The sequence below is a fragment of the Barbatula barbatula genome (genome assembly GCF_947034865.1).
Source record: "Barbatula barbatula genome assembly, chromosome: 1".
In the NCBI taxonomy this organism is placed as follows: domain Eukaryota; kingdom Metazoa; phylum Chordata; class Actinopteri; order Cypriniformes; family Nemacheilidae; genus Barbatula; species Barbatula barbatula.
The window spans coordinates 33,411,986-33,437,856 of record NC_136766.1 but is presented as its reverse complement, the minus strand read 5'-3'; the positions used below and the strand labels follow the sequence as shown (position 1 = coordinate 33,437,856).

The 25,871-nt window shown below is 39.8% G+C and overlaps 1 protein-coding gene across 4 annotated transcripts in view; it reads left to right on the top strand.

The window, feature by feature from the left end:
- furina (furin (paired basic amino acid cleaving enzyme) a) overlaps positions 1–24,134 on the top strand; it is a 75,257-nt gene extending 51,123 nt beyond the window's left edge. For all 4 annotated transcript variants that reach the window (XM_079459449.1, XM_079459450.1, XM_079459448.1 and 1 more), the window contains exons 7-16: positions 8,038–8,126; positions 11,850–12,022; positions 13,644–13,856; positions 15,026–15,126; positions 15,405–15,508; positions 15,725–15,842; positions 17,078–17,257; positions 17,372–17,496; positions 19,215–19,343; positions 21,126–24,134. In XM_079459449.1, the coding sequence (XP_079315575.1) occupies positions 8,038–8,126; positions 11,850–12,022; positions 13,644–13,856; positions 15,026–15,126; positions 15,405–15,508; positions 15,725–15,842; positions 17,078–17,257; positions 17,372–17,496; positions 19,215–19,343; positions 21,126–21,733 (1,840 nt within the window). In that variant the 3' untranslated portion in view covers positions 21,734–24,134. The remainder of the gene's footprint in view (positions 1–8,037; positions 8,127–11,849; positions 12,023–13,643; positions 13,857–15,025; positions 15,127–15,404; positions 15,509–15,724; positions 15,843–17,077; positions 17,258–17,371; positions 17,497–19,214; positions 19,344–21,125) is intronic.
- The last annotated feature ends 1,737 nt before the right edge of the window (positions 24,135–25,871 follow it).

Below are 25,871 nucleotides of genomic sequence, written 5' to 3'. Positions count from 1 at the left end.
AACAATATGGCGGCTTCCCGTACTGTGAGCTCTCGCTCCTCGACTGGGTTTTAAAGTTTCCCCAGCAAAATGTGGATTTGCTGCACCAAATAGGCCAGCGAAGACACACTATTATTTACATTCGCTAGACTTTAAACACACATATACGTCGAGCAACGGTATTAAAGAGCACTTTTGGTATATAACTATGCATGTGTATGTGCCAAGGCACGTCCTTTTTCTTTACACAACAACATGGCCATCCACTGGCCTGGCGTGCATACTACAGCGTTTATCCGTTTCCCTGGGTCCGTGTAAATGAAAACGCTGTCATGTGTACGTGAAACTTTTCAAAAGGCAAAGTAAAATCTTTTCTGTTTGTCGTTGTGTTAACGTGGCCTAAAAGCAAATGCATATATAGTATTATATATAACAAATAAATGAAAAGTTCTGTATTTGTCTGTCTTTTTGAAATGCAGTAGTTTTTCTTTCTCCGTGTCAGATGAGAATGTTCTGTACAACCTCCACAGCAACTATCCTCCATCGAATGTAATTGGTTACATAATGCATTGCACAATTCAAATTTTTAAGCGTGTTGCCACAAAAGTGGGGCAGGTTTGAGTCAGCATGAGCATAAACCAGAGCTGTGATGAGAAACTTTCAACGTACCCATAAGTGTGGCTTTAATCTCTCAAGCATCTCTATCCTTGTCGACATGCATCCAAATCACACAGTTTATATTGTAGTCATTATTTTTGGCACTGTCATCAAGTCTTTTTCTGACTAAAATGTCACATAATTGTTGTTAACCAAATACATTTTAGTCAGTCAAACTTTGTCTAATTATAAAATAATAAATATAATATAAAACTGCAACCATTTTTAATTGATTTATAGAGGTAATGCGTCCTATTCAAGTCACCTTTGTTATTTAATAACAACATTGGTTGTCTATCACTACATCATGTATCTTAAAGTAATAGTTTAAATTCAAAATGAAAATTCTGTCGTCATTTACTCACACAGTTGTTATTTTAAACCTGTGTGATCTTCTTCTCCTGCAAAACACTAAAAGAAGATATTTAGAAACATGTTTGTGACCAAAAACAGTTGGTTACCATTGACTTCTATTGTATGGACACAAAACCAATGCAAGTTAATAGGGAACAAAGGGTTTTCCTATTACAGACATTCTTAAAATTATATTTTTGTGTTCGGCAGAAGAAGGTTTAAAATGATGACAGAACTTTCATTTTGAAGGTGAACTTTTCCTTTAAGATATCACATCATGCATGTGCAGTTCTGATCAAATTCCATTGAAGTTTTATTAAGTCATCCTTTACTTTTCATATTTGCTCATTGCTGCACATTTTAAAATGTATTAAAAGTCAGCTAGTTTGTCTCAGAAGCTAATCTTTTCTATATCACTTTAAGAAATGCTTTGTTAAAAGGTGCCAAACACCCATAAAGCAATGTCTAGATCTCTGTCAGATTCCACCCGGAGAGAAGTTCTTTGATAAAACATCATAGGTTACCATAACACGCCATGTTGTTGGCATGTTACAGTTGGACATCTGGAAATGGCTTTTGTTCAAACAAAGGCAGGATGAAGTATTCTTCACTACACAATTCTCACGATGTGTTTGCTCTAGGCAGTCCAATACATTTTGATTATCAGCACCTCCAAAATACATCTGCGGTCATTAATTCAGGAGGCACGATATGAAAGACAGAAATATGTTGCATGAAGTCGAGCAGAACCGCGTTGATCTTCTATGAAAATATAACTGGAACTGGCGAGCAAAGCATCCCGCGAATGTTCTGGTTAAGATCTCTAGATGAGATCCTGTGTGCTTCATCTTCCGTGTTTCAAACAAGAAGTGTGTTCTTTGAATTTCTTTCTTGGGACACTGAAAGGTTAGTTTGCACCCCATCTAATCCAGTGTATGAATATACAGTAGGTAAAAAATATATTGAACACGTCACCATTTTTCTCAGTAATTATATTTCTCAAGGTGCTGTTGAAATGAAATGTTTACCAGATGTTTACCAGATTGATACAAACAAAGAAAACAAAACAAATTTGTTTACAAATTAAGTGATGTATAATAAAATGGAATGAGACAAAAAGGATTGAACGCATGAAGAACAGGAGGTGCAAAAAGGCATGGAAAGCCAAAACACCAGCTGAAATCTATCAGTAATTAGAAAGCAATCCTGCCCCTGTCAATGGAAATTAAAATCAGCTGGTTCAGCCCCAACTGATGGCATATAAACGGTATCATCTCAGAATGGGTAAAAGCAAAGAGCTCACTGATGGCATTGGTTATAGAAGGATTTATAAACTTCTGACTGTTCCAGTGAGCACTGTTGGGGCCATAATCCGGATGTGGAAAGAACATAATTTCACCTAAAACCAACCACACGACCAGGTGTTGCTCGCAAGATAGACAGAGTAAAAATAATAATCAGGAGATTGGCCCAAGAGCCAAAGACCACTTGTGGAGAACTTCAGAAAGACACTGGTACAATAGTTTAAAAGAAAACGAAGTAATAAACTCAACCGCAGTGACCTGTATGCAAGCTCACCACGCAAGACTCCATTGCTGAAGAAAAAAATATAACAATATTAAGACACACTTGTGAAATACTGGGAGAATATAGTCTGGTCAAATGAGACCAACATTGAACTCTTTGGATGCCATAATACACACCATGTTTGTAGGACAAAAAAACTGCAAATTAACCCAAAAACATGGAACCAACAGTGAAGTTTGGAGGTGGGAACATTATGGTGTGGGGCTGTTTTTAGCATACGGCACTGGGAAACTTTTTACGTTTGTCCATTCATCCTTCCTTCATTTATATAGACATTCTTGATAAAAATCTGCCTCCATCTACAAGAATGATAAAGATGAATAGAGGGTATACATTTCAGCAAGACAATGGTCCCAAACACACAGCCAAAGAAAATCTCATTTGGCTGCTAGAATGGCCCATGAATGGAACTTGAATAGAAATAGAAAATCTATGGAAAGAACTAAGATCAGAGTTCATAGAAGAGGCCCATGGAACCTTAAAGATTTGAATACCGTTTGTGAGGAAGAAGGGTCCAAAATCACACTTGAGCATGCATGCGATCAATTTCTCCATACAGGAGGCGTCTTGAAGCTGTCATTAGCAACAAAGTCTTCAGTACGAAGTGTGTTCAATACTGTCCCCCTTTGTTATTCTATTACAATTTGTGAATTTATTTGTTTTGTTTTTGTATGTATGGATTATTGGCAATGTTAACGACATCTGGTGAAAATTTCATGTCAATAGCACCTTGAGAAATACTGCGAAAAATGGTGACGTGTTCAATATTTATTTTGCAGTAAGTGGGAGTTTTGCCTATGGTGCAAATTGGGGTTGGACCGCCACAGATTCGATGTAAAAACCACCCAATTTCTGCAGAATACGATGCAAATTGCGATATTCATGCTTGTCAAACCAACTTGAGCCACAAACTCTTAGCAAGCTCCAGCATGCTCTACTACTATGTCATACATTATTATCACACGCTGTAAGGATTCTTCCATTACACTGACTTAAACTGCAAGCACCACCCCCCCCCCCGTCTTGCACTGTCAGCAACTTAACCGCTGCTCTTCTCTGGTTCTGTTAAATGGCAAGACCCACGTGTGATGTTGAATCAACACTTGACGATATGTGGCTTTAACCTCAAATGCACTAAATGTCAAGCCTAGCGTAAATGACAGATGTGATGTCAGAAAAGCCTTCTGGAGTTTTCTGCCCGTCACTGATTTTGTTCTTTTTAAATGTTAGATCTGTCCTCTGACAGACAGACAAACAAACAAACGGTACATACCCTCTGTAAAAGCAATTAGCGTATGAATCCGCTAGTCATTTCCACACTTGTTGTGCCATCGAAGTGTAAATAGAGTTTTGCCCTGCTGAGTCTCAGGGGGACTTACTGCCGTGCCTTGAATGAGGATGTGGCGAACACTCCTGTGCAGAATAATCACATTCTTATCAAATGTAAGCTGTATGTCAGTGTCAGTATGTTCAAAGGTCTGATTCATGGTTATATAGAGGCAGTATTTATTCTATTGTCTTAAAATAACTGATTGTTCTCTTTTAAGGCGAACCAGAAATACATTTTCATCTTCATCAACCTCTGAGTTTTTGTGTACCAAGAGTGTTTGTGTCCTGTTTGACGGACACTTTGCTATATATTATGGGTTGTAGCTAGACATGTAACGATACTAAATAGATACTGATTATTCAGAGGGATAACTACAGATACCGGTCCCAGTAGTTTAGTGGTTATATTAACTTGCATTAACTAAATTCAGAAGTTAAAATGATTATTTCTTAACTTGCTGAATGTTATTATTTCATATAATGACTTTTAATATTGAACATCAAAATGGTCATGTTTCTTAAAATAGTGTTGTTTTTTGATTGACAGGATATATTGGCCCTGATCATGGGCTTGATTGAGAAGGAGCTATTATCGTCTGATACTGATTATTGGCCAATATACCGGTGCATTGCTAGTTGTAATACAATACGATAGTTGATACTGGGTTCTTGATCAAGTATCATAAAAGTTTAACAATGAGAAATACAAATTTATACAAACATAACTAAATAAAAAACAATAAAACGTAAATACCACATTTATTTATAAACCAAGTTAAGTAAAGTGTATTTTGTTTAAGATGTTAGAGAACCTTTGTTATTAAATAAATGTTACAAGTTTTTTGAAAGAATGTTTGCCAATTTCTGTTTCGGGACATCATTCACAACTATTGAGTTTTATTTGCTCTGTTGAACACACAATGAGTTGTGTTGAAGAATGAATGAAAGCAAACATTTTTGGGGCACCTATGACTACCATTTTAAGTTTTCCTACTGTTGTAGTTTATCATGTCAAAATATCTTTCTTTGTGTTCATCAGAACAAAGTAAACGATGACAGTATTTTTACTGTTGGGTGAACTATCCCTTTAAGTTTAAACAGCTTGTGTACTCAAAACATTGAATTGCCTAATTGTGTGAAATGGCTCATAACCTGCGGATCCAGTCAATACAACAGTTCCTACATGTAAATGTTAAAAAAGCCTCTTGTACCTGTCAAGACCACTCAAAAGGGGAATATCTCACTCACTCACACAAACAGAAACCCGCATGCGTTCAGCTTCAAAGTGAGACTCGCACATAGGGGATGTTAACTCCGTGTCAAACCAAACTACATCCTCATCCAATCATGTTAACTCTGTGCGATGTGAATGCTGCCAGTCACGTAGTATCATCGACGTTTGAGTTTTAACACGGAGACACATTTTAAGAAAGTGTCTCCTCTGCACATTGCCGACATTTATTTCATGCAGACCATTTGTCACTCACAGATCCACAGGACTCCAAAAAAGACCACGGCGGTAATTTGGACTTCTCTGGGTTACACGGGAGGCACGTCGATATGAGACATGAGATATCGATTCTTATTTTAGTCTGAAATGGTTTCAAACAAGCAAGTCAGGTATTATTTTCGGCAAAGTGTGGGTGGTATTACCGCTTGGTGGGGTGTGAAGAATAAACAAACACTGGCAATGCGGTACGTCTGAAGACCGTCTCGCATCCAGATCATTCAAATATGTTCAGTCGCTTCTGGACCGGTTTTTATTATAGACACTGTGCCGCTCATCCAGGTTTCATCTCCAATGCTGCCGATTCACCAGCGTTTATCTCCATCATATAGCGTGAGGTTTCGAGACTTGAGATCTCAGCGGGAGTCGTCTCCCTCATGGTGTGAAGTGTCATTTGCCGTGTGAACTCGCGAGGTGTGAACTTTTTTTTGGATGCACATTTGTTGTGTGGATGGTGCATCTACTGGCAAAAATAGATTTTATTTAAATGAGAATAAACCCCTTGGGTGACACAGCGGGATACAGAGAGACCAAAAATCTATTTTAATGGTGATCGAAAAGGATTTCACTGGATATTCTCCAGGAGGTGCTGAATGCAGAATGTGATGTTCTTTTCAAGCTTGTTTTTTAAAGGGATAGGTCATACAAATATATAATTTATTCACCCTCATGGTTGTTCAAAACCTGTATCAGTGGAACACAAAAGATATTTTTTGTGGAATGTCTCAATGGTTAGCCTTTGTGATCTCATGCTATGGATAGCTAGAAAGGGCTCTCCATGCACGTATCTATTCGCTTTACTTTCTTGCTCTTGTGACTTCACAATGTCTGCTGACTCGGTGCGTCCAGTGTTTGAACATAGCAGCACTCTATGTGCAGCTATAAATGTGTTTGTAATTTGGACGATGGCTGGTTTTCAATAATACGATATGGAGATGCACTGATAATACATTTCCTATATCGTTAGCCGCTTATTCCGATTGTAATTTGCCAATACCAATTCTGAAGATTAAATTACAATTTCTTCGCTTTCTGGATGTTATTATTTCATATGATTATTAATATTGAACATCAAACTGGTGATGTTACTTACAGCCGATATATCGGTTCATCTCTACTTCAATATATTGCCTGTAATTACCATGTGGTATTATTATCTTGCACATCACAAATATTTTGAAGTATTATGTTGTTTTGGTCGAATGTACATTTGCTTCTTTTTCCATCTACCTTTCAAATACACAACACAGACTGTGTGCTGTGTATAAGAGCTAAATATAATGCAAAAATAAAACATGATACGTTGCGATTATGTTTACAATTTGGCATAACTCGTAATATTTTTAGAAGATATTTACAGTAAAACAGAAATGAGATATTTGAGACTTTCAGTTTATGATTTTTAAATTATTATTCTATAGTTTTTTGCATTTGAGACATTAGAGTGATATACTTTAGTTTGTTATTTATATATTTATTGACTCTAAACTATGCGAGATTTGTATTGTCAGGCTTTAAATACAGAAGTTTTTCAGAATCTCTTTGTAATAAAATTCGATTCGGTGTTCTGCAATAATTCCCAGCAATTACTGTGATATGAATAGTTTGCATTGATATATTTTCTTTATAGGCAATGTTCCTTAATATTTTCACTCTTAATAGTGGAAATTTCCAGTGCCAAGGTAAAGTTCAAATTACATGATGCATATCAAATCACCTGAACTCAAATAAAAACTTCTCTGGTGATAAAACTGAAGAAAGAATTTGGTCTTTGCTCAATTTAATGAAATGCATGAAGCGAGTGGCATTTGCACATTGTCTCGCACTGTAATCTTCGTCCCAGAGGAAGCGCATATCACTTCCTCACCTGCTGTCATATTTAACAGATAGCTGCCTGTTACACACACGCACAAGAGCTGTGAATGAGCTTTTGTTACCTTCTTGAAATGAGGCCGGTGTATTCAATCTCACACCAATCACAGAGGCTGTGCCATGTGTCTTTGTCAGCACAGAGAATACCAACGTCCAATTCATGCTCCGGAGAAATCCGGCCACTTAGAGAGTTCATAGGTTGACCTTGGTCTGCTTTAGATGTCCCAATGAAAACGTGCTTACCTGGCATTTCAACGCTTCGTTTTAGCTGAAAGCGAGCGAGACATTATTTCAAATGAACTTGATTTTCAAACCGGCAAACCCGGCCAATTATAGCAAATGAGACCATTAGGTGTAAAGTACTGAAAACAGAAAGTCAAGCGCTTCTCAGCGGATAATGGGAATGACCTTGTGTCTTGCTTTTATAAAATGTACCTAGTTTATGAAAAATTAACTTTTTTTCCTTTGTCTTTGAAAACTTTATAGCTAATTGAAGAGGGTGATATTCTACTCGTTGCTCTAAGAAATCATTTTTGTGTTTTTATGTTCGTCGCAAGGTCGTATTGCATTATTTATCTGTAGCTATGTTTTTAAAGTGTCGCCCTTTTAAATGTATTTGTGATGCTTTATTCAGGAGTATTACTTCAAAATGGAAATTCACAAATAACATCTGTATGAATTCCTGAATTGGTAGATGCTTGATGAATGATGAGAATTCAATCTCGTTCTCTCTGTCTGTTTTCTTTTTCAAGACATGGGACACGCTGTGCCGGCGAGGTCGCCGCTGTTGCCAACAATGACATCTGTGGCGCCGGGGTGGCATACAATGCCAAGATCGGAGGTGAGTTGGCATATTTAACTCTTGACACATTTTCCATGTTTCAACACGTACAGTCTATTCTATCACCACACGGGTCCTCGGTTTCCAACATTTGAATTGCAAAATATCTCAATGAAATGTCAGATTATCGTCACGTTCGGGTTCATAGTGTCTCTATGAAACCCAGGGCTCTACGCTAACACATTTCTTTAGGAGCACTTGTGCTGCTTAATGAAAAGATCTAGGCGCACAGACAATTGAAGTTTTCTTTTAAACTCCGCTTTTCGACTCCAGCTCTGTGTGTTTCCCCATTTGGGGAAGGTCACTTGGCTGTTTCGGTGCACTACACAATTTATTCCTATGATTGAAAATGTATTTTGGTCATTGGTTTACGCGTTTTTGTGCTTGTACACTGGATGCCGAGAGTGCGGATGATGCACACATCTGGAGTCGCAGCTCTCTGTCTTCCGCAAAATATAACTTGAGTGTGAGCAACGGGACATGGTGTGAAAGTGGCGTGTCCTGCATTTTCCATGAGTTTTAGATGTTAATGGACCCTAAACAATACACTCCTTCCGCAAGCATCAGTTAATTTCTTCCAAAAAGAAATTACAGTGCGCAATGTCGCATAATAAAAATGGAGGCACATTTGGGAGTCGTAGTTTCTTCGTTTTATTGTATTTATATTACTTAAGATAGGGTCAGTCACACCAATGCGCCTAAATATTTTTTCATGGTCGCAGTGTTGAGCCCTGAAACCTGTCTATCGATTCTTTACCAAGAGCAAATTGGAAGAATAACTATTACATTAGTTTTGGCTTCAAGACTGGTCAGTTATCATCGGCTCCAGCACCCGCAGCTTCTTAGAGACAAATATTTGGACTCTAGGATATGTAATCCTTTTAATTGAAGGAGGTGCTTTTGTCCTATTCAATGTGTTTTTTTTAAATCTCATGATTCTCTATGCTGCTGGCTGGACTCTGGGAGGCAGTGAGTTCATTATAGATGGGGCTTTTGTCTGATGTGGCAATACACAGCGTTCAGAGTGATTTAGCATTTCAATGTTCTGCTCGCATCAAAGCTTCGTTCTTAGATGGATAATGCATCATAGGAGCTGTCCATATCTTGGCAGCGGTTTTTGTAATCTGGCACTAAAGCCATTGTGTTTTTTAAGCTGCAGTAGAGACCAGCAAAATCCATAATCCATAATAGCACACAGTCCATAACTTGATTCTCTGTATCGCAATCTCTGAAAGTGTCAACGTCAATTTCATGTTTCAAGCAAAGTTATGTATTCACTAAGTGGTTATATTCAACACAGGAATATACAGATTACAGCTATAGGAGATTGAGTCACATGAAAGAGTTCTCTAAAGTTTTAATTTATAGCACCGAATATATAAATTCTGGGTTGAAACGGATACCAAAAATTCAGGATGCACATGGGCAAAAAACGAAAATGACTTAAAAAACAGTTTTTATATAATTGTATTATTACACACACTAAAACCACAAAAATGGAAGATAACAAATTTTAAAATACTTAATATATTATTCATCCTTGGTCAGTGCAACACACTCAAATATAACTTTATTAACATTTACACTTGGCAGGCACTTTTATCCAAAGCGACTAACATTACATTATACTATGCATTTGTTTCCAAGTACGTTCCAAGTGTTGCTAAACAATTCGTTAATATATGGTGCACAATCATTTGAATGAAAACAAGAGCCTGTTTGTGTAAACGGGCTTAAAATGAGCTTCAGTGATACCAGCACCTGCCGGATGATAATCCACGTGAGCTACATCCGCAGTTACTGACAGATTGTTTCGCTGATCATTAATATCTATATATGAAAAGTGTTGCGTTTAAAGCTCTGCTCGGGTGCAAGATTTTTCGTCCGGCCGAAACCGATAAAGCCATTTTCCGCAGCAATTTTGGTGCATCACTAGTTTAAACATGTCTGGAGGCCCCAGCATTCTGTTCCCATCCAGCTATTTTTGACTAATAGTTCCAGATTTGTCGATCGGTCGATTTTTGCTGAAAGCTTAATGTGAAGATATCAGCATGCTAGCAGGGATGGCAGGCAACCCAGCTAATTACTCTGCAGGAACTCATTAAATGAGAATACGGGACTCGGAGAGCAGGAGAATGTTTTTTCTGAGGGGAATGAAAAATTTGTATTTACCGCATATATCTTAAGCTTTTTTCCATTTCCTGCGAAGCAAACATAGCCAACTTTGTCTTTGTCCTGAAGGGGTGTTTAGGACATTTACAACAGAGATTAAGGATACGGCCAGTGTTGCCTTTGTTGTGCTCTTTAGCGTTTGGTTTCTTTGCGGTACTCTCTGCAACAAACCCCTCAGATTGCTTTGGAAAGCCTAAAAGTTTTGTTTATTTGCGTTAACCTGCATGAGGGCGCTCTGGAGTAACCTCGCCCCCTTGTGTATCGAACGGGAGGTTCGTTTTGTTTTGTAGATGCTTCACTGCGATTTCTCTTCACCACTTAAAGAGCTTTGGAAAAAAAAAGAGAGCGTGTACTGCGAGCGCCCGGATAACTTTCAGATCTTAGATCAGAACTCATCACTTTTTACATTTTGGACCAAACGCTCGGCTCATTTCCCAAACCTCCTGTTCGGTTTAGGATTCCCTTTTTTGCGGGGAAGTGGAAGATAAGATGGGCTGCTCTGTTGTTAAGCGGCTGTAAAGGGAACGTTTGAAAGGGAAGAATGCAGATTCTTGTCAACTTTGAATGAACTCCAAAATCAAGTGCACCCCCACTAAGGGCTTGGACGATATATCAGTTTCTCAATGAAATACGGTTGAATGCTGCCACATCTGAAAGCCAGAGGGCGCTCTTACGCAGAAAATCCAAATATTGTCCGCAGAAGAACATCGGTTTACACACACAGTTCCAGGAAATGCCAATTCTATCGCTGTTTTCCAAACCTGTTCAGGTATCTTCATGCTAATAAAGTATATTTATTATGATGATGTTTGACGAGTGTTGCTTTTTCAAATGAACGTTTCAAAATAGTATCGTAGTGATTTTCGATCGACCAGTACTTCCTACTGTTTAAATATCCATAGATCAAGGAAGACCTGTGCATAAAACACAGAATCAATTCAAAAATTGTCCTAGAGCGGTATAATTAATGTGAATCGCGATAAGTGAAAGTATTCACAGCGCTTTACTTTATCCACATTATGTCATGTTACAGCCTTATTCCAAAATGGATTCAATTCATTATTTTCCTCAAAATTCTACAAACATATGAAAGAAGTTTGTTTGAAATAAAATGTACTAAAAATAAAAAACAAAAAAGCACATGTACATAAGTATTCACATCCTTTGCCATGGCAATCAAAATTGACCTCAGGTGCATCCTGTTTCCACTGATCTTCCTTGAGACGTTTCTACAACTTGATTGGAGTCCACCTGCGGTAAATTCAGTTGATTGGACATGATTTGGAAAGGCAAAGTCTATATAAGGGTCCCACAGTTTACAGTGCATGTTAGAGCATAAACCAAGCCATGAAGTCCAAGGATTATATGAAGTATATGAATGTTTAAGTCTTCAATAAAAAATATATGTTAATATTTTATGTTTTTTAATTTTGTTACCTTGTTTAAGTGGGGTATTCTGGCAGTAAGTTTGATCTTTGCATATAGCTGTTTTGATTTTACCAATATATCAAGAAATTCTGAAAATAACAATCTTTCCGTTTTGTTTTGCAGGGGTGCGGATGTTGGATGGCGAGGTCACAGACGTGGTGGAAGCTCAGTCCCTCAGTCTCAACCCACAGCACATCGACATCTACAGCGCCAGCTGGGGACCCGAAGACGACGGCAAAACGGTGGACGGACCCGCGAAAATGGCCAAGGAAGCTTTTCTTCACGGCGTGACAGAGGTTTGATGCTTTAATGCCTAAACGGGTCACCTACGTGCTATGATAAATACTGCGTCTCAAAATGCTGCGATTGTGTTCATTTCAACCACCCAGTTTTTATAGAAGAGTCCTGTTTCCATGACGTATGCAATAGCATCTTTGACTCGTTTGCTATTTTTACTGCTTCCTGTCATTATTTGCAGCAGTTGTCCTGTGAATAAGCCCTAATTGATATTCTTGCAACTAAAATAGTCCAGTTTGGATCCGAGTCCGAGCATCTGGCCTCTTAACCTTCCGTAGCATTTGAAACAGATTGAGCAGATTCTTTGTTTTTGCTTTGAAGCCAGTGATTGTGGGACACTTCATCTGGAACCTAAAAAGGTTTTCGTGTTAACGTACATTACTTTCATGTTAGTAAAAACACGCAGGTCCTGAATTGGAATTTTGAAAATACGACTTCAGCAGAAGTTCTTATTGGTCAATAGATTCCCATTTCAGCTTTTGGTCACATGACAAAGTATGAGACCATCATAGGTTCACTGTGTATCAATAGGTTCATTGTGTGACGTCGATTGGTCACTAAAACGTCAAACTAAACTAAATTATTGTTATCGATTTGAGCATCCATAGCCAGAGATTAAAATTAAATAATATTCATATCATACAATATTCAATACTTACCGAAGTAAAATTTCAGTTGGCTAGGGAACACATAAAGTTTTAAGTAGATGTAAGTAGGGGTCGAAGTATTACTTTTTATTGCTTTGTCATTGCCAACGCACACTATGCAGAATGTTGCCAAGTAATAACATAAAATTTACACACTACAATCAAGTTAAAACGATTAGTCAGTTTTATTAGGTATTATATATTGGCACGTTCCAACACCATGGTTCTCATTTTGAATCCATCTTGTTACGTGTATATATATATATCAGAATTGGCCTGTTTTATTCCATTTATCTGCTTTTTCTGGCCATATTTACTTGGGTCCAAATCCAGAGCGCCGCGTGTGCCAGCAGTCAGATTTGTTTGGGAAATAAGATCCACGTTGCGCCAATGCAAATGTGCGTCTGCTCTGTGTAAACACCCTCCCTCAACGGAAAGCCACAATCAAGCAGGTGTTCACTAACAGAGAACAAACTCTGAGACGGGGAGCCAAACTTGGCGCCGCAGACTCTCTCTCAGCACGCCATCCATCCCGCAGGCTTTTATTTGCCTTGTTGTTGAATTTGTAAGGTACAGTACAGCACCGAACAAAGAAATAAAACGATCAAAGGTAACAAGCAAACAACATCTGTATCAAATTATTTGCACTGCTGGCCTTATTTCTTTGCGCCGTTGCCAAATGAGTCATGCGGCCGTTCATACTTACTTGTGGTGCGCACATTTTTCACAAGCACATTATCGTCTCTGACGGTTTGCTTTTGCATCACTGCGGTTCGTCTGAGAAGCACAAGCCTGGTACCGCTTGCCTCTTTTGTTTTTCCCTGATAAACGACGTGAGAACATCAGCATTGTCACACAAGGTTTTTTTCCCTTTTGGAGAAAATCCATCCCAAGCTGCAGAAATGGGTGTCGGTTTGGTTGTCAGCATCTCTTTTGCATGAGTGCGAGTTATTAAATTTTTTTGTCATGTCAGGGCCGCAGTGGACGGGGCTCCATCTTCGTTTGGGCGTCGGGGAATGGCGGACGGGAGAAGGACAGCTGTAATTGCGACGGCTACACCAACAGCATCTACACGCTGTCTATCAGCAGCAGCACGCAGAACGGCAACGTGCCGTGGTACAGCGAGGCCTGCTCCTCCACGCTCGCCACAACCTACAGCAGCGGAGGACTCAATGAGAAACAGATTGTGAGTTTTTCTCTCTCCGGCCTTGAGAAGATCAAGCACCAGTTATTCTTTACATTTTCTACACCACTTCAGCAATAAAGTTAAATAGTCATGCTCATTTATGAAGTATGGTTTCAGCAGCTAAAAAGATTTTGGATTTTGGATGTCTACAAACATTGTGGACCTCAGCAGGGAGACTTTCTGTTTTTTGTTTTTTGTTTGTTTTGGAGGCAAACTGGTCAACCCCATAGAAATTCTCTAGTAACCTTTATGACATAAGTTTGCACAAGCAACATTTTCTTGACAGAATGTAGGGCAAATGTTAGCGTTTCAAAAACAGCATGACTGTGAGCATGCCTGCGTTTCAACTCTTTTTCTCGAATTTGGTATCGTTTCTTTACCAACAACAACGTCGACCAAGACACGCTCTCAAATACTGTATTATTTTCATAGCTGGCTTTGCCTGGCAGAGGCATCCCTTCTTCATTTCACAAGGAAAAAGCGCATCTGAGGTGCTTTAATGGCCAAAAATACATTTTGGTCTCCAAAGACCAGTCTTCACTCCCTCAAAACTGTTATTTCACCGCTGCCATTCTTAGAGCCCCCCGTGTGAGACTAATGGCTAAGTCAGTGCAATCCCATGATGCCTCAGTTTTAAGTGTCAGTCATCACCCCCCATAGGTTTTTGACAGGCTCGACAGCTTTCTTTGTCTTTACCGTCTGCCTGACCCTGAACGTTGTCATATGTTGCACTTCTACCCTCAAGTGTCAGGAATGTCAAACACTTAACTGCTATATTTGCTCGCCGAGCAGAAAGCGAATGACAACTCGGATGCGTTTTTACACTTTCTGAAGGGTGTTGTGGGTGCTTGCCACGGCTTTGCTATTAGGACTAGAAAACTACCTCCTTTGATATGCTTGTGGGGGTTTGTCACCAGGTGAAAAAAGTAGTATTTAAAAAGTAATAGCACTTTTAATTTGAGGTGTCGTTCACATCCACAGCACAGACTGAGCCGGTTTAATACCTAACATTCCTCGGCCCCAGTGGAAAACACTTATAACAAGGTTCCTCGGCCATAAGACTTCCTTGTCTTGCTCCTGGTTAAGGATTTCGGACACGTTCACCTCTAGAGAAATTGGATTTTGTTTGTTATATCTGTGATGTGATTTTGGTCCACATTTTCTTTCAGATCACTACAGACCTCAGGCAGAAGTGCACGGACTCCCACACAGGCACCTCAGCCTCGGCTCCTCTGGCCGCCGGGATCATCGCCCTCACACTCGAGGCAAAGTAAGTCTGAGTTTTACTCGTCCTCGGGCAAGGTCATTTCTCTTCATTGTGCTTTGAGCTACCCAAGGTTTTTTTGGCCCACATTTTGATCAAATATGCAGTGGGTGGCCTTTGCATTCATATCGCTTATAATGAGTTCACCTGCAACATTATCACCTTTACGACTCTACCTGTAGCTATTTGTGCCCTTTAAAAAAGGTCAGGAGAGATGGTCTTATAAAAGAAACAGAAAAATAGTTGCACTGTAATAATGCTCTGAATGTGTTCTGTGTCCGTAGTAAAAACCTAACATGGAGAGACATGCAGCATCTAGTCGTGAGGACATCAAACCCCGCCCACCTCTCCACCAATGACTGGAAGACAAATGGAGTGGGTCGTCGAGGTTAGAGCCCATCTCATCTCGTGCTTCCCCTTCCTTGCCTTTCTAGTTTGTCTTGACGCGTTCCAGCTGCTTGAACGCGATCGATAACATTATCGTTGACTGCACCAATCAGCAAACAGCTCGAGATATCAGCCCGTTTAATTCACCTCTTTACTTATAATGTCAATCTTGTTTTAAGCTTTTTTCTTCAACCGTATTGATTTCTTTGTCTCACAGTGAGCCATTCATATGGATATGGGCTGTTGGACGCCGGGGCCATAGTCGCTCTAGCAAAGAACTGGACGAATGTTGGACCGCAGCAGAAGTGTGTCCTGTCCATGTTGTCTGAGCCCAGGTGAGTTCAAACCACTCCTACTAGATAGTTTGAGCAAAGATGAACGCTTGTGTTGTTTTATAAATATAACATGACGAAAACCAACGTCTGTATAAAAATATATGTCTTGAAAAACACACAAAGCCATTAGAAAACTGTGATGCTGTGATAGTTAGATGATGCTTTGGTCTGTGGTGGGTCAAAATGCGTTAGAAAGAGCAAGTTTCCTATCGTTGCTGCTGACATCTCAAAAGTGGCCTCAAAGTAGCCCTCCATCAATCTCTCTCTCTCTCTCTGGCATCTCTCTAAAAACCCTCTCGTCATCCTTTCTGGTTCACAGACGTACGGAAAGATCTAGGGATTTTGGAGCAAAGCCCAATTTAACGTAGCAGTCGCTGGGCAAAGTGATTACCGCTGCCTCACGCCGGCCCCGCTGCACAATTTTCGTTGCGTAACTGGATGGGTGCGAGCGGATTTACGCTTCATTTCTCAAGGAGCTGTCGCAGACTACTGCCTGTTATCCGTCTCTTGGCTTGAAACCCTTCTTCCAGTTGAAGCCTCTCCCTCTCGCCGGTGGGCAGGGCTTGACCGCTCGAAGTTTCTTAGGGGATTGAGTTTAGAGTGCCATGAGTCTGGTGCTCGGGACCTGTAGGGGTCATCGGTGGCACAATCCTTAACTTGGGGGAGCAGTGAGGAGGTGACCGGCTTTAATCTGAGGGATTTGGAATCTCATTTTTTGGCCGTGGAAACCAAGTAGTAATCATGTTCTTTTTTCATTGTCATTTATTTACATAGCTGTTTTTTTTTCAGTTAAGAACTTTAGTGCCTCAGTTTATTGCCGATTTAGTGCAACATCTATATAATTTCATTTTTTTAGATATTATTTAGGGCAATATTTTGATTTGACTGAACAATGCATTCAAATAAATATATTAAAACATTTTACATCATAACCTTGCGTCATATGCTGACTTTCCCGTGAATAAACATTGTGTCGCTTTCAAAACATTCTCCGGCTCAACTATGGTAGGAGTTAGGGGCGGATCTTCTTATTTTGTCTCAATGATGGCGGTGCAGCGAGTCTTGAGGATTTTATTATTTAACCTGATTTATTAAACACGTTTATTCCACACAAGCATCATTCAAAATTATATTTAAATAGAACATCTGTATTGCTTTTAAAGAAATTCAGTTTCTCTTTTCCACGTATGATGTTACGTTTGTTTTCATATTATTCTTTTCTGCCTGATTTTCAGGAATATTGGGAGTCATTTGGTGATCACCAAAAGTGTGGACGCCTGCGCTGGCACTCCCAACTTTGTGAGCTCATTAGAACACGCCCAAGCTCAGCTCACCCTGTCCTACAACCGCAGAGGGAATCTGGCCATATACCTGATCAGCCCACAGGGGACCCGATCCACATTGCTGGCACCCCGGTTAGCACTCAATGACACACAATCTCAGAGTACTTTGATATAACGCTGCCGTGGGAGCTTTTCATCAATATACGCTTGTTTAGATGAGTCTTAACAGTCTGTATCGTCTCTCAGACCACACGATTACTCCTCGGAGGGCTTCAGTGACTGGGCTTTCATGACCACCCACTCCTGGGACGAGGACCCTCGTGGAGAATGGAGCCTGGAGATCGAGAACATGGCTGGAACCAGCGATTACGGTAGCTGTCTGTTTAGTTTCTCCCATGAAGGGGTTCTATAAGGATCATTTCTGTTTACATTGACTGCGTTGCAAATTTAGCTTTGATGATTTTGTGTTTGTTTGCTGAACGTCTCCTTTGGTGGCGGTATGTTCCTGTGAAATCATACACCCACATGTCAAGTTTCCAAGTCGGAAGACAGACGTTGAACTGCATTTTCCTGCACTTTTACTAGTAGGATGTTCTACACTGCCCATCACTGATATCAAGAAATGTTTTAAAACATTTGATTGCGTTTCAGATAAAACCTGATCCTCTTTTATATATCTCCAAATTGTCCGCCCTTCACACAAAGCCAGGACTGTTTTCTCTCTAAACAAGCCCAATTCCTTTTTCCTCTTCTTCATGTCACAGTTTATTTGTTTTCCTTCACCTCACCCGGCAGTAAATCTGATTAATTACATCTTGCTAAGTAAATCAGAGGATTGAGTTTCTCCCCCCACTATCGCGCTCTCCAGCTGCCCCCGAACACTGTAAATATAGACCGCCGTCCAGCCACCCATTCATTTGTTTTGCTGAGACTCTTAATACAACTGCTCTGTGTCTGGCCTGGAAGAGTCATTCGTCTAGTGCATTAGCTCGTCCATTTCTCCTTGGTGTTTTAAGTCTTTTACGGAGCTACTGACTTCATCATTAGACTGTAAGGAGGGAAACCGTCCCGTCTAAGCGTCAAGGCGGTGTGGCAGCGCAACGGTTACTGGATGATGTGCTTAGAAATTTGGGTAGAGATGCTCCGTTGTGTTACATGGCAAAATAAAGATCCAGAAGATACACAAATGAAGTGTGCTTTAGATGAGATAATGTAACGGTCAGTCCGTTATTACAGAAGCATGGCTTTTTTGCATTACACAGCTACTTACCACACAATCAAACGCATGGATATGTAATATCGATTTCAGGTCATTTTGTTTCCTGTGATACGAGAAACGGAAAGTAGGAAATCCATTGCTTAGGATCATTTATTGGTTACTATACAAAATGAAGTGACTGCCATAATTGACCAATCAGAATCGGTTTTGGAAACTCATTCCAGGAAGGGGTGTTATAACTCTGAATGTGGCTCTCGTGAGATTTGACAGCCTATTAAAGACATTTTGAAGACACAGACATGCTGTATGCAAAACGGTGACTATATGTCAGTTGAATGTCAAAATGTAATTTTCTACCGGCACGTCCGTTTATTTTACGCACAATTGCGTTATTGCCAAAATGTAATTCAATGCAGTGGAAAATTTAAAATGCAGGTAAAACGACTGTAAAAAAATATATACTGGAAATTGCTTCATATTAATATAATGTATTTTGACAGTGTACAGTTAACTGTGGTGGTGTAATTATATGTATTATTAATGACAACGATTATGTCGATTTTATGAAAAGCACAAAAAAATGAGAGGCTTTACTTTAGTCACAGCGAAGGGGTTTGCGTTGTGCTTTTCATCAATATTTTTCTTAGTTAACCATGTTAGAATCACTGTAATTCACTTTAATGTAATGTCTCTATTAACTGTGTTATTGCTTGAACACATGCACAAAACTGATCACTTTTTGCTCATGTTTGTTTATTTGAAAGCTTCACACACATTTTGAATCAAAAGCTATTCTTTCTTTGTGTGCGTGTCTCTCGCTCACTGTCTGTCTCTCGCTCACTGTCTCTCTCTCTCTCTCTCTATCCTCAGGCACTCTGACTCAGTTCACTCTGGTCCTGTACGGCACTGCTCACAGTTTGCTCGGCTCTTCCACGGCAGACTCCGGCGAGACGGTTGACAGCAGCTGCAAAACCTACGACCTCGATCAGATCTGCACAGGTGAGTGTCAAGAGTTATGGACGGTGGAAGTGCGCCCCCTACCTGCTGCTAATAGTACACGCATATCTACACCAAGTACTCAATTAGTTTCAAGAGCACAGTTTTTGCACTATGCATATTGTGCACAGTATGCATAGAAGGACCTGCTTGATTTAAGAAAACCTGCGGCGTACAACCAGAGCAAATTGTGTGGAAAAGCTGAATCCCACAATGCAATGCCATTTCTAGTAAGCGATAAATAATATAATGACTTCAGCGGGGGTTGTAACTGATAATCCCCCTGCCGATTGAAAGCTTTACAGTGGAGCTGTTAACCGTTCAGTTTTTGCCGCTGTTAAGCGTTTTGTTCGGCTCATGTGTTGGCTGTTAAATTGTGTGTTCATAACTGCAGTGGAGTGAGCGTACAATACCAGCTGCATTGGCAGCAGTGTACAGGGCATCTGTGGTCAAGTCTCTCTCTCTCTCTCTCTGTGGGCACTGCCAGCTCATTCTTACCACCTCGCACACGTTACTCTCTCATCTCTCCATCTCCTCCTCTCTGCTCCCCTGGAGCCTCCTGCTTTCCTGTCAACGACACCTTCATTTAAGTTCCTTAAAGCAACGCTGCCAATCCCTCATGGCCTTGCGATGTGTTTCTTTACCTGTGTCCTGCGAGCATTATGATGGTCAAAGTGTGAAGTTGAATTTTTCGAATATCGGTCTATCATACGGCATTTAGATTACTGTGCATGTTTTTAAGAAGAATAAAAGACAAATGTAGAGAACAGACTCAACAGACTGCACCACTTTCTTAAATCTCTATCAGAATGCAATTGGTTTAGTTGTCTTCTCAGCTCACTTGGGGTGAGAGAGGAACATCTGCGCATACCTGTTGTGACGGTGGATGCTGAAGTAGGCAATTGGCTTTTCTACTTCCATTGATCAAGATTGATGGCACAGTGTTTGAATTTAAGATTAACCTCGCAAAGCTTGCACACAGCACAATGGTCAGTTTTAACCAAATGATACCCTTTACTGTGACACAATTCTCTCTCAATTCTTACAGCGCCACCAAGCACTTGCCAGTGCAACTGCATGTTGTAGATGATGCGTTGAGAATGTAGTTTGGTTGTATTTATTCAAGCAAAGTTTGCGTTTTACGAGTGGAGACATTTTTGCCAAGGGAGAACCGATGACTCGATCATCCCTATGTGCAATGGTGGATATCTATCTCAGACAGTCAAAACATGGCGGCCGTTTCGTCTGCAACTTCATAATATTTTAGACTTGATGTGATGAAGGTCATTTGTTTAATTGAATCATAATTGTATCATTTGGATAATGTGCCTGACCTGTGGTCAGAGTCCCCCGAGTTTGACGCTTTCTAGATGTTCCTCCGCTGACCTCTTGTGTGATTGTGATAGTGTTGCTATGGCAACCTGTGGCTAGCCAACCTTCCAAATAGGATTTCATGCTAAAAAAAGCACCCGTTTGCAGATAATGCTGACCCGAGTAATAAATCCAGAAGAGAAATGAACATCAACTGAACTTGGCGGTTTTGAATGGATTTTTGGATCGTATTTTTTTATCGGTGTGCAAGAAGTGTTCAGTGTAAATAAATGATTTATGAATACATCAGTTGATATTTAATGCATTTTAAACATCAAATTTACTTGTAAAGGTAAGGGTTAATACCGTTGTTATTAGATTACTCAGAATCTATACATATGTACTAAAATAAAAAGATTAAGACAAAAATGTAACGTCAAATGTATATTTGACTTTGTTTTCTTCCTCGTGCAGAGTGTAACCCCGGCTTCTACCTGTACCAGAAGGGCTGCGTGAGAGACTGTCCACCCGGCTTCACGCCGGCCACCCGCTCCACTTTCCTCCCCAACAACGAGGTGTCGTCCGTCCTCCACCCGGCCTGTCTGCCCTGTCACGAAGTCTGCCTCACCTGCAGTGCCACGGGACCTCAGGACTGCCTCTCCTGCCCCCCTCACAGCCACCTGGACCCGGTCACCAGCACCTGTTTACACCAGAACCAGATCCATCGAGAGACTCAAGACAGTCGGATGCGCGGCGTCGGCTCTTCCGGGAGCCTCCATCCCGAACTCATCTCTCACCTGCCCGCCGCTGTGGCGGTGCTCAGCTGTGCCTTCATCATAGCCACGTTCGTGGTCGTGTTCGGCCTGCTCCAGTTTCGCAGCCGCAAACAGAACAAACAGATCTCTGCGGAGGCGGGGCCGGGCTCCGGATTACTGGTGGGGTTGGGCTTGAATCGAACCGCTGTCGCATATAAGGGCATCCCTAGCGTTTGGCGGGAGGACGAGGTGAATTCGGAGTCTGACAACGAGTTTGATATCCACAACGAGAGGACTGCCTTCATCAAAACACAAAGTGCTCTTTAACCCTTTCTTTACCACGTCCCTCCCTCTACTCTGCTGTTGTCTCTCTTTGTAGCCACCGGTGTGTTTCTATTCTGGGGTTGGTCTGACTTCCTGTTTCTCTCTCGAGGGTTTTTCCGTGTTTTTCTCACCTCTCTTAGTTTTGAGCCACGATTCACATTGATTGATGGCGGTGCCTCTGTGTGAAAAGCTTCCAATCCCAACGAGGAGGAGACGTTGGTCGGGATGTCTTAAAACAATAAAGACATGATTATGGTTTGGGCCTCTTACTTTTCATGTTCTAAACTCGAATGCCGAGTGAGATTTAAATATAAAGAAGAGGGTTTTTTATAGAGTGAGTACAACTGTTTATATAAAGTCAGACCGTGTGGCAGCGATTTAAGGCCACTGGCTTTGCAGGGAGCCATTTAGAAGAACATATCACTATTTGTCCATGGTCAGGATCTGAAGTCAAGGACGTGTCGTGTGTTACACGTTGTAGAGCTCACAGCTCCCCCTAGAGCTTTTACATGGCTATATTTTTCTATTTTGTAAAGATTAGTTCACCCAATAATAAATCTTCAGTAATTTACTTACCCTGATGATTATAAGAACTCGTATGACCGTTCTGTGGACACAAAATATATTTGCATTTTGTCTTTTGTCTATGCAATGACGACTTATGGGGACTGAAGCTGTCAGGATCTAAAAACTACAAGAAAGCACACCAAAAAAAGCCATTTTCAGTGGTTTGTGTGAAATGACAAAAGATTTGGAGCTTATGATGTAGGTATAAATTTGCTCTATGTCACATAATGCTGTGTTGCTTTAGAAAAACGTGGATGTTTGTTATGGACTAGACGTTATATGATCTTGAATTTGTTTTAAAAGCGCATTTTCTATTTATAAACACATACATATGTATATTTAAGAGAAATGCAAAAATCATATGTTAATATAATATTACAAAAAATACATATATGAAGAGTTTATTTCCAAAATGATTTTTTTCAAAATCATGTTTTTTTTATTGTGCATTCAAATTAATATAAATCAAACTACAGTTTGCTTGTTTTGATTTGAAGCTTTAATAACTCAAATACAGCTAACTAACACAATAAAGATGATAACATATATATATATATATTTTATCATCTCGTTTTGGAAACAAACCCCTCATATATACATGCAATTATTTCCTAAATATATATGTGTGTGAGTTTGTGTTTCTAAATATAAAATAAATATGCACAGTACACAGACATAGATTATGTAAACACAAGCTTTTATTCTGGATGCTATTAATAGTTGAACAGCTCTATGTTGGACACAAACGGCTTCAATCACCATTTGTATCCATTGTATGAAACGACTATCCTGATCATTGCTTAAAATTTCTTCTGGGTTTCATGAATGAAAGTTTATCATGTGGGTTTGAAATGTTACGAGGATGAGCAAGTAATGACAGATTTGTTTTTGGGTACCGTTTCTTTAAAACTCCTGTAACCCTCCGCTACAGTCATGAGGGTGAAACACTAGACAAGATTCCTTCCAGAGGACATGACATCCTTTTTATGTCCATCACAAGCTGGGTTAGCGTTATCTGCTTCTCAAAAATATTCTTGTTGCTGCACAAAGCATCAGCTTATAGAGAAAGACAAGAGTGTAACTTGTAGTAGTACCAGACTGCAGTTCATTTCGGGTAACCAAACACATTTATCACAGTCGTTGCATCAGCACAGTTTATCTCGATTTCAAAAGCATCCTGTTTATCACCCCCCCCCTTTTTTTACATCTTGAGTGTTAAATACCTCAAGACTTTAGTGTTGTTGTTTTGTGGATTTGGTTTCCTCCCGGTTAAATCCGTTGCCCTCTTGCAAAACGAATGTTTAGCTCCACAGTAAGATTTAGTGCTGATGGCCTCAAGACGTGACCAAAGACCACGGGATAAGATTCTGTTAAGTAATAACGTTGAGCTTTATTATAATTAGACTCCTTTTTCAGAAATGTGTGTAAAGGGGCTGCCGTAACCCTGACATCACGGTCACAACGCCTGGGTGTGATGGAAAAAGACTTTACACCAGCCAAACTCGGTCTGGCTTCACCTTTGTTGCAATGGTTTGGTTGCATAAGCTTAAACGTCGTCGTGTTCATGCTCAAGCCTCATTCACACTAAACCTTCAGGAGTCATGGGATTTTACTTCCACCTGAGAGTCAACTGATGCATGTAGAGCCCCGAATCATTTGTATGACTACCTGAGATGGGACAGCTATATAAGAATAAGGCCTATTTTTGTACTCTATATGGTGCATTGTCATTTACATGTAGCCTAATTTAAAGATTATTTTGCTCTGTTTCTTATTTAATTGATGTCAATATGCGAATTATAGATTATACGAAAAATAAAGATCTATGCAAACCTCACAGTTTGGCTTTGATACTTCTTTGTGTGCTGTTTTAAAGAGGTCAGATGAATTCAGCATGATATTTTTGCATTGGTGTTGAAATGCTCTTTTAAACATGTACTCAGATACAAAAGTTTTCTTGAGGAAACTGATTTTAACAAAGCCACCAGACAGGCATCCTGTTAATGTGGAGGTGTTACTTGCTATTCTACTTGTGGCACATGACGTTCTGTAGACTGGTCTGTATATTCACACGCTGATAATGACTGCATCTGATCTACTCCATTAAATCCGTTTAGTCATTTATCCGATTCAATGAGTTCTGAGACCAGGCCAAATATTTTGATCCGTCTGTAATGTTAAGAGTTGCACTGAACACGGAGGAGTGAAATTGAAATGTGAAGAGTTGCAGTGCCAGTTTTGCAACAGAAGAGAACTTCCAGAGGACATTAGAGTTTGTCAAAATGTTACGTCAGTGCTTCTGCATCCGTGTAATTTTCAGCTTTTTATAACGTTTATTTGATATTTTACAGAACTCTTTACATTATAACATCATTGGATCAAATCTGAAAATTCATTTCATATTAATAACAGGAATGTATAACTACAAAGCGGAGGAAAGAAGCAAAGTGCCTGAATATGTGAACTATTCAATTAGTTAAATATAAAAGATATAGGAATGAAAGTCGCATTAAATAGGCTTAAATGTAAAAATTACATTTCTAAATATAATGATCATATATGAATATTGCGTACAGAGATCATACAATAAAGACTGAGAGATGTCTCAACAAATCTTATTTAAGGAGTTTTTAATCAAAAAAGTGAATTTCTCCGTTCGAGAAACTTCATTGAAGGTGTTGCCAAGCAACAGAGACGCTGTGGCGCGTGCGGTCTATGTGACGCGTTCGGAGACGAAGCCGGAAGTGGAAAGCAACGGTGGGAAAACAACCCAGTTTAAATGTCCTCAAAAAGCGTTCCAGTCAACCATGCGTCACGGCGCAAACTATTATTTGTACGTATTTACTGACAATTATAGGAAGAATTCGTTCTACAGCATTTAGTCCTTTAAAATGCTTTTAAAAAATGATGTTTACACAGGTAGTTCCGCGCTGATCGCACAGGACTCACATGGAACACGATCCGTTCCACCTGCACGATCCGTTCTGAGCATGCGCGTAATTACGTATTAGAAAACGTCATGGCGTTGTAGAAACCGCTCATGCGCAAATGATGATTTTGTTGTGGGATGATTTACGACACAGCACGATCTGTTCCACGCTTGCGCAGCTTTGTTTTACTTTCTTTATATTTTTACTGTTAAATTAAATACAATACTCAATTTACTTCGCTGCTGTCCACCTCGTATCATTTCACTATGCGTTCAGTCAAGTCAGTTTGAAATACTGTAATGTTTCCCCTGACTTTGTAGTTCTTTCTTCATGTAAATGAATACATTTAAAGTTAAAAGTATTATCAGATTTTAATTAAAAAAACGACACAAACCCGTAAGGTTAATAGACATGATACAGCAATGAATCGCAAAATGGAGTTTGGAGGAAACTGAAGATTTGCAGTCGATAAAAATACTTTATTCCACATGTAACCAAAATCATCAATGTTCATTTTTTTTATTTTGGATTGGCAACCACATAAACACATCGTAATCATGGTAACGTAAGCAACATTTAAGAGCATAAAAACAGACTCGCCGTGAACGGTTAAACTGTGTAACGTTAGCCTACAAAACAAAAAA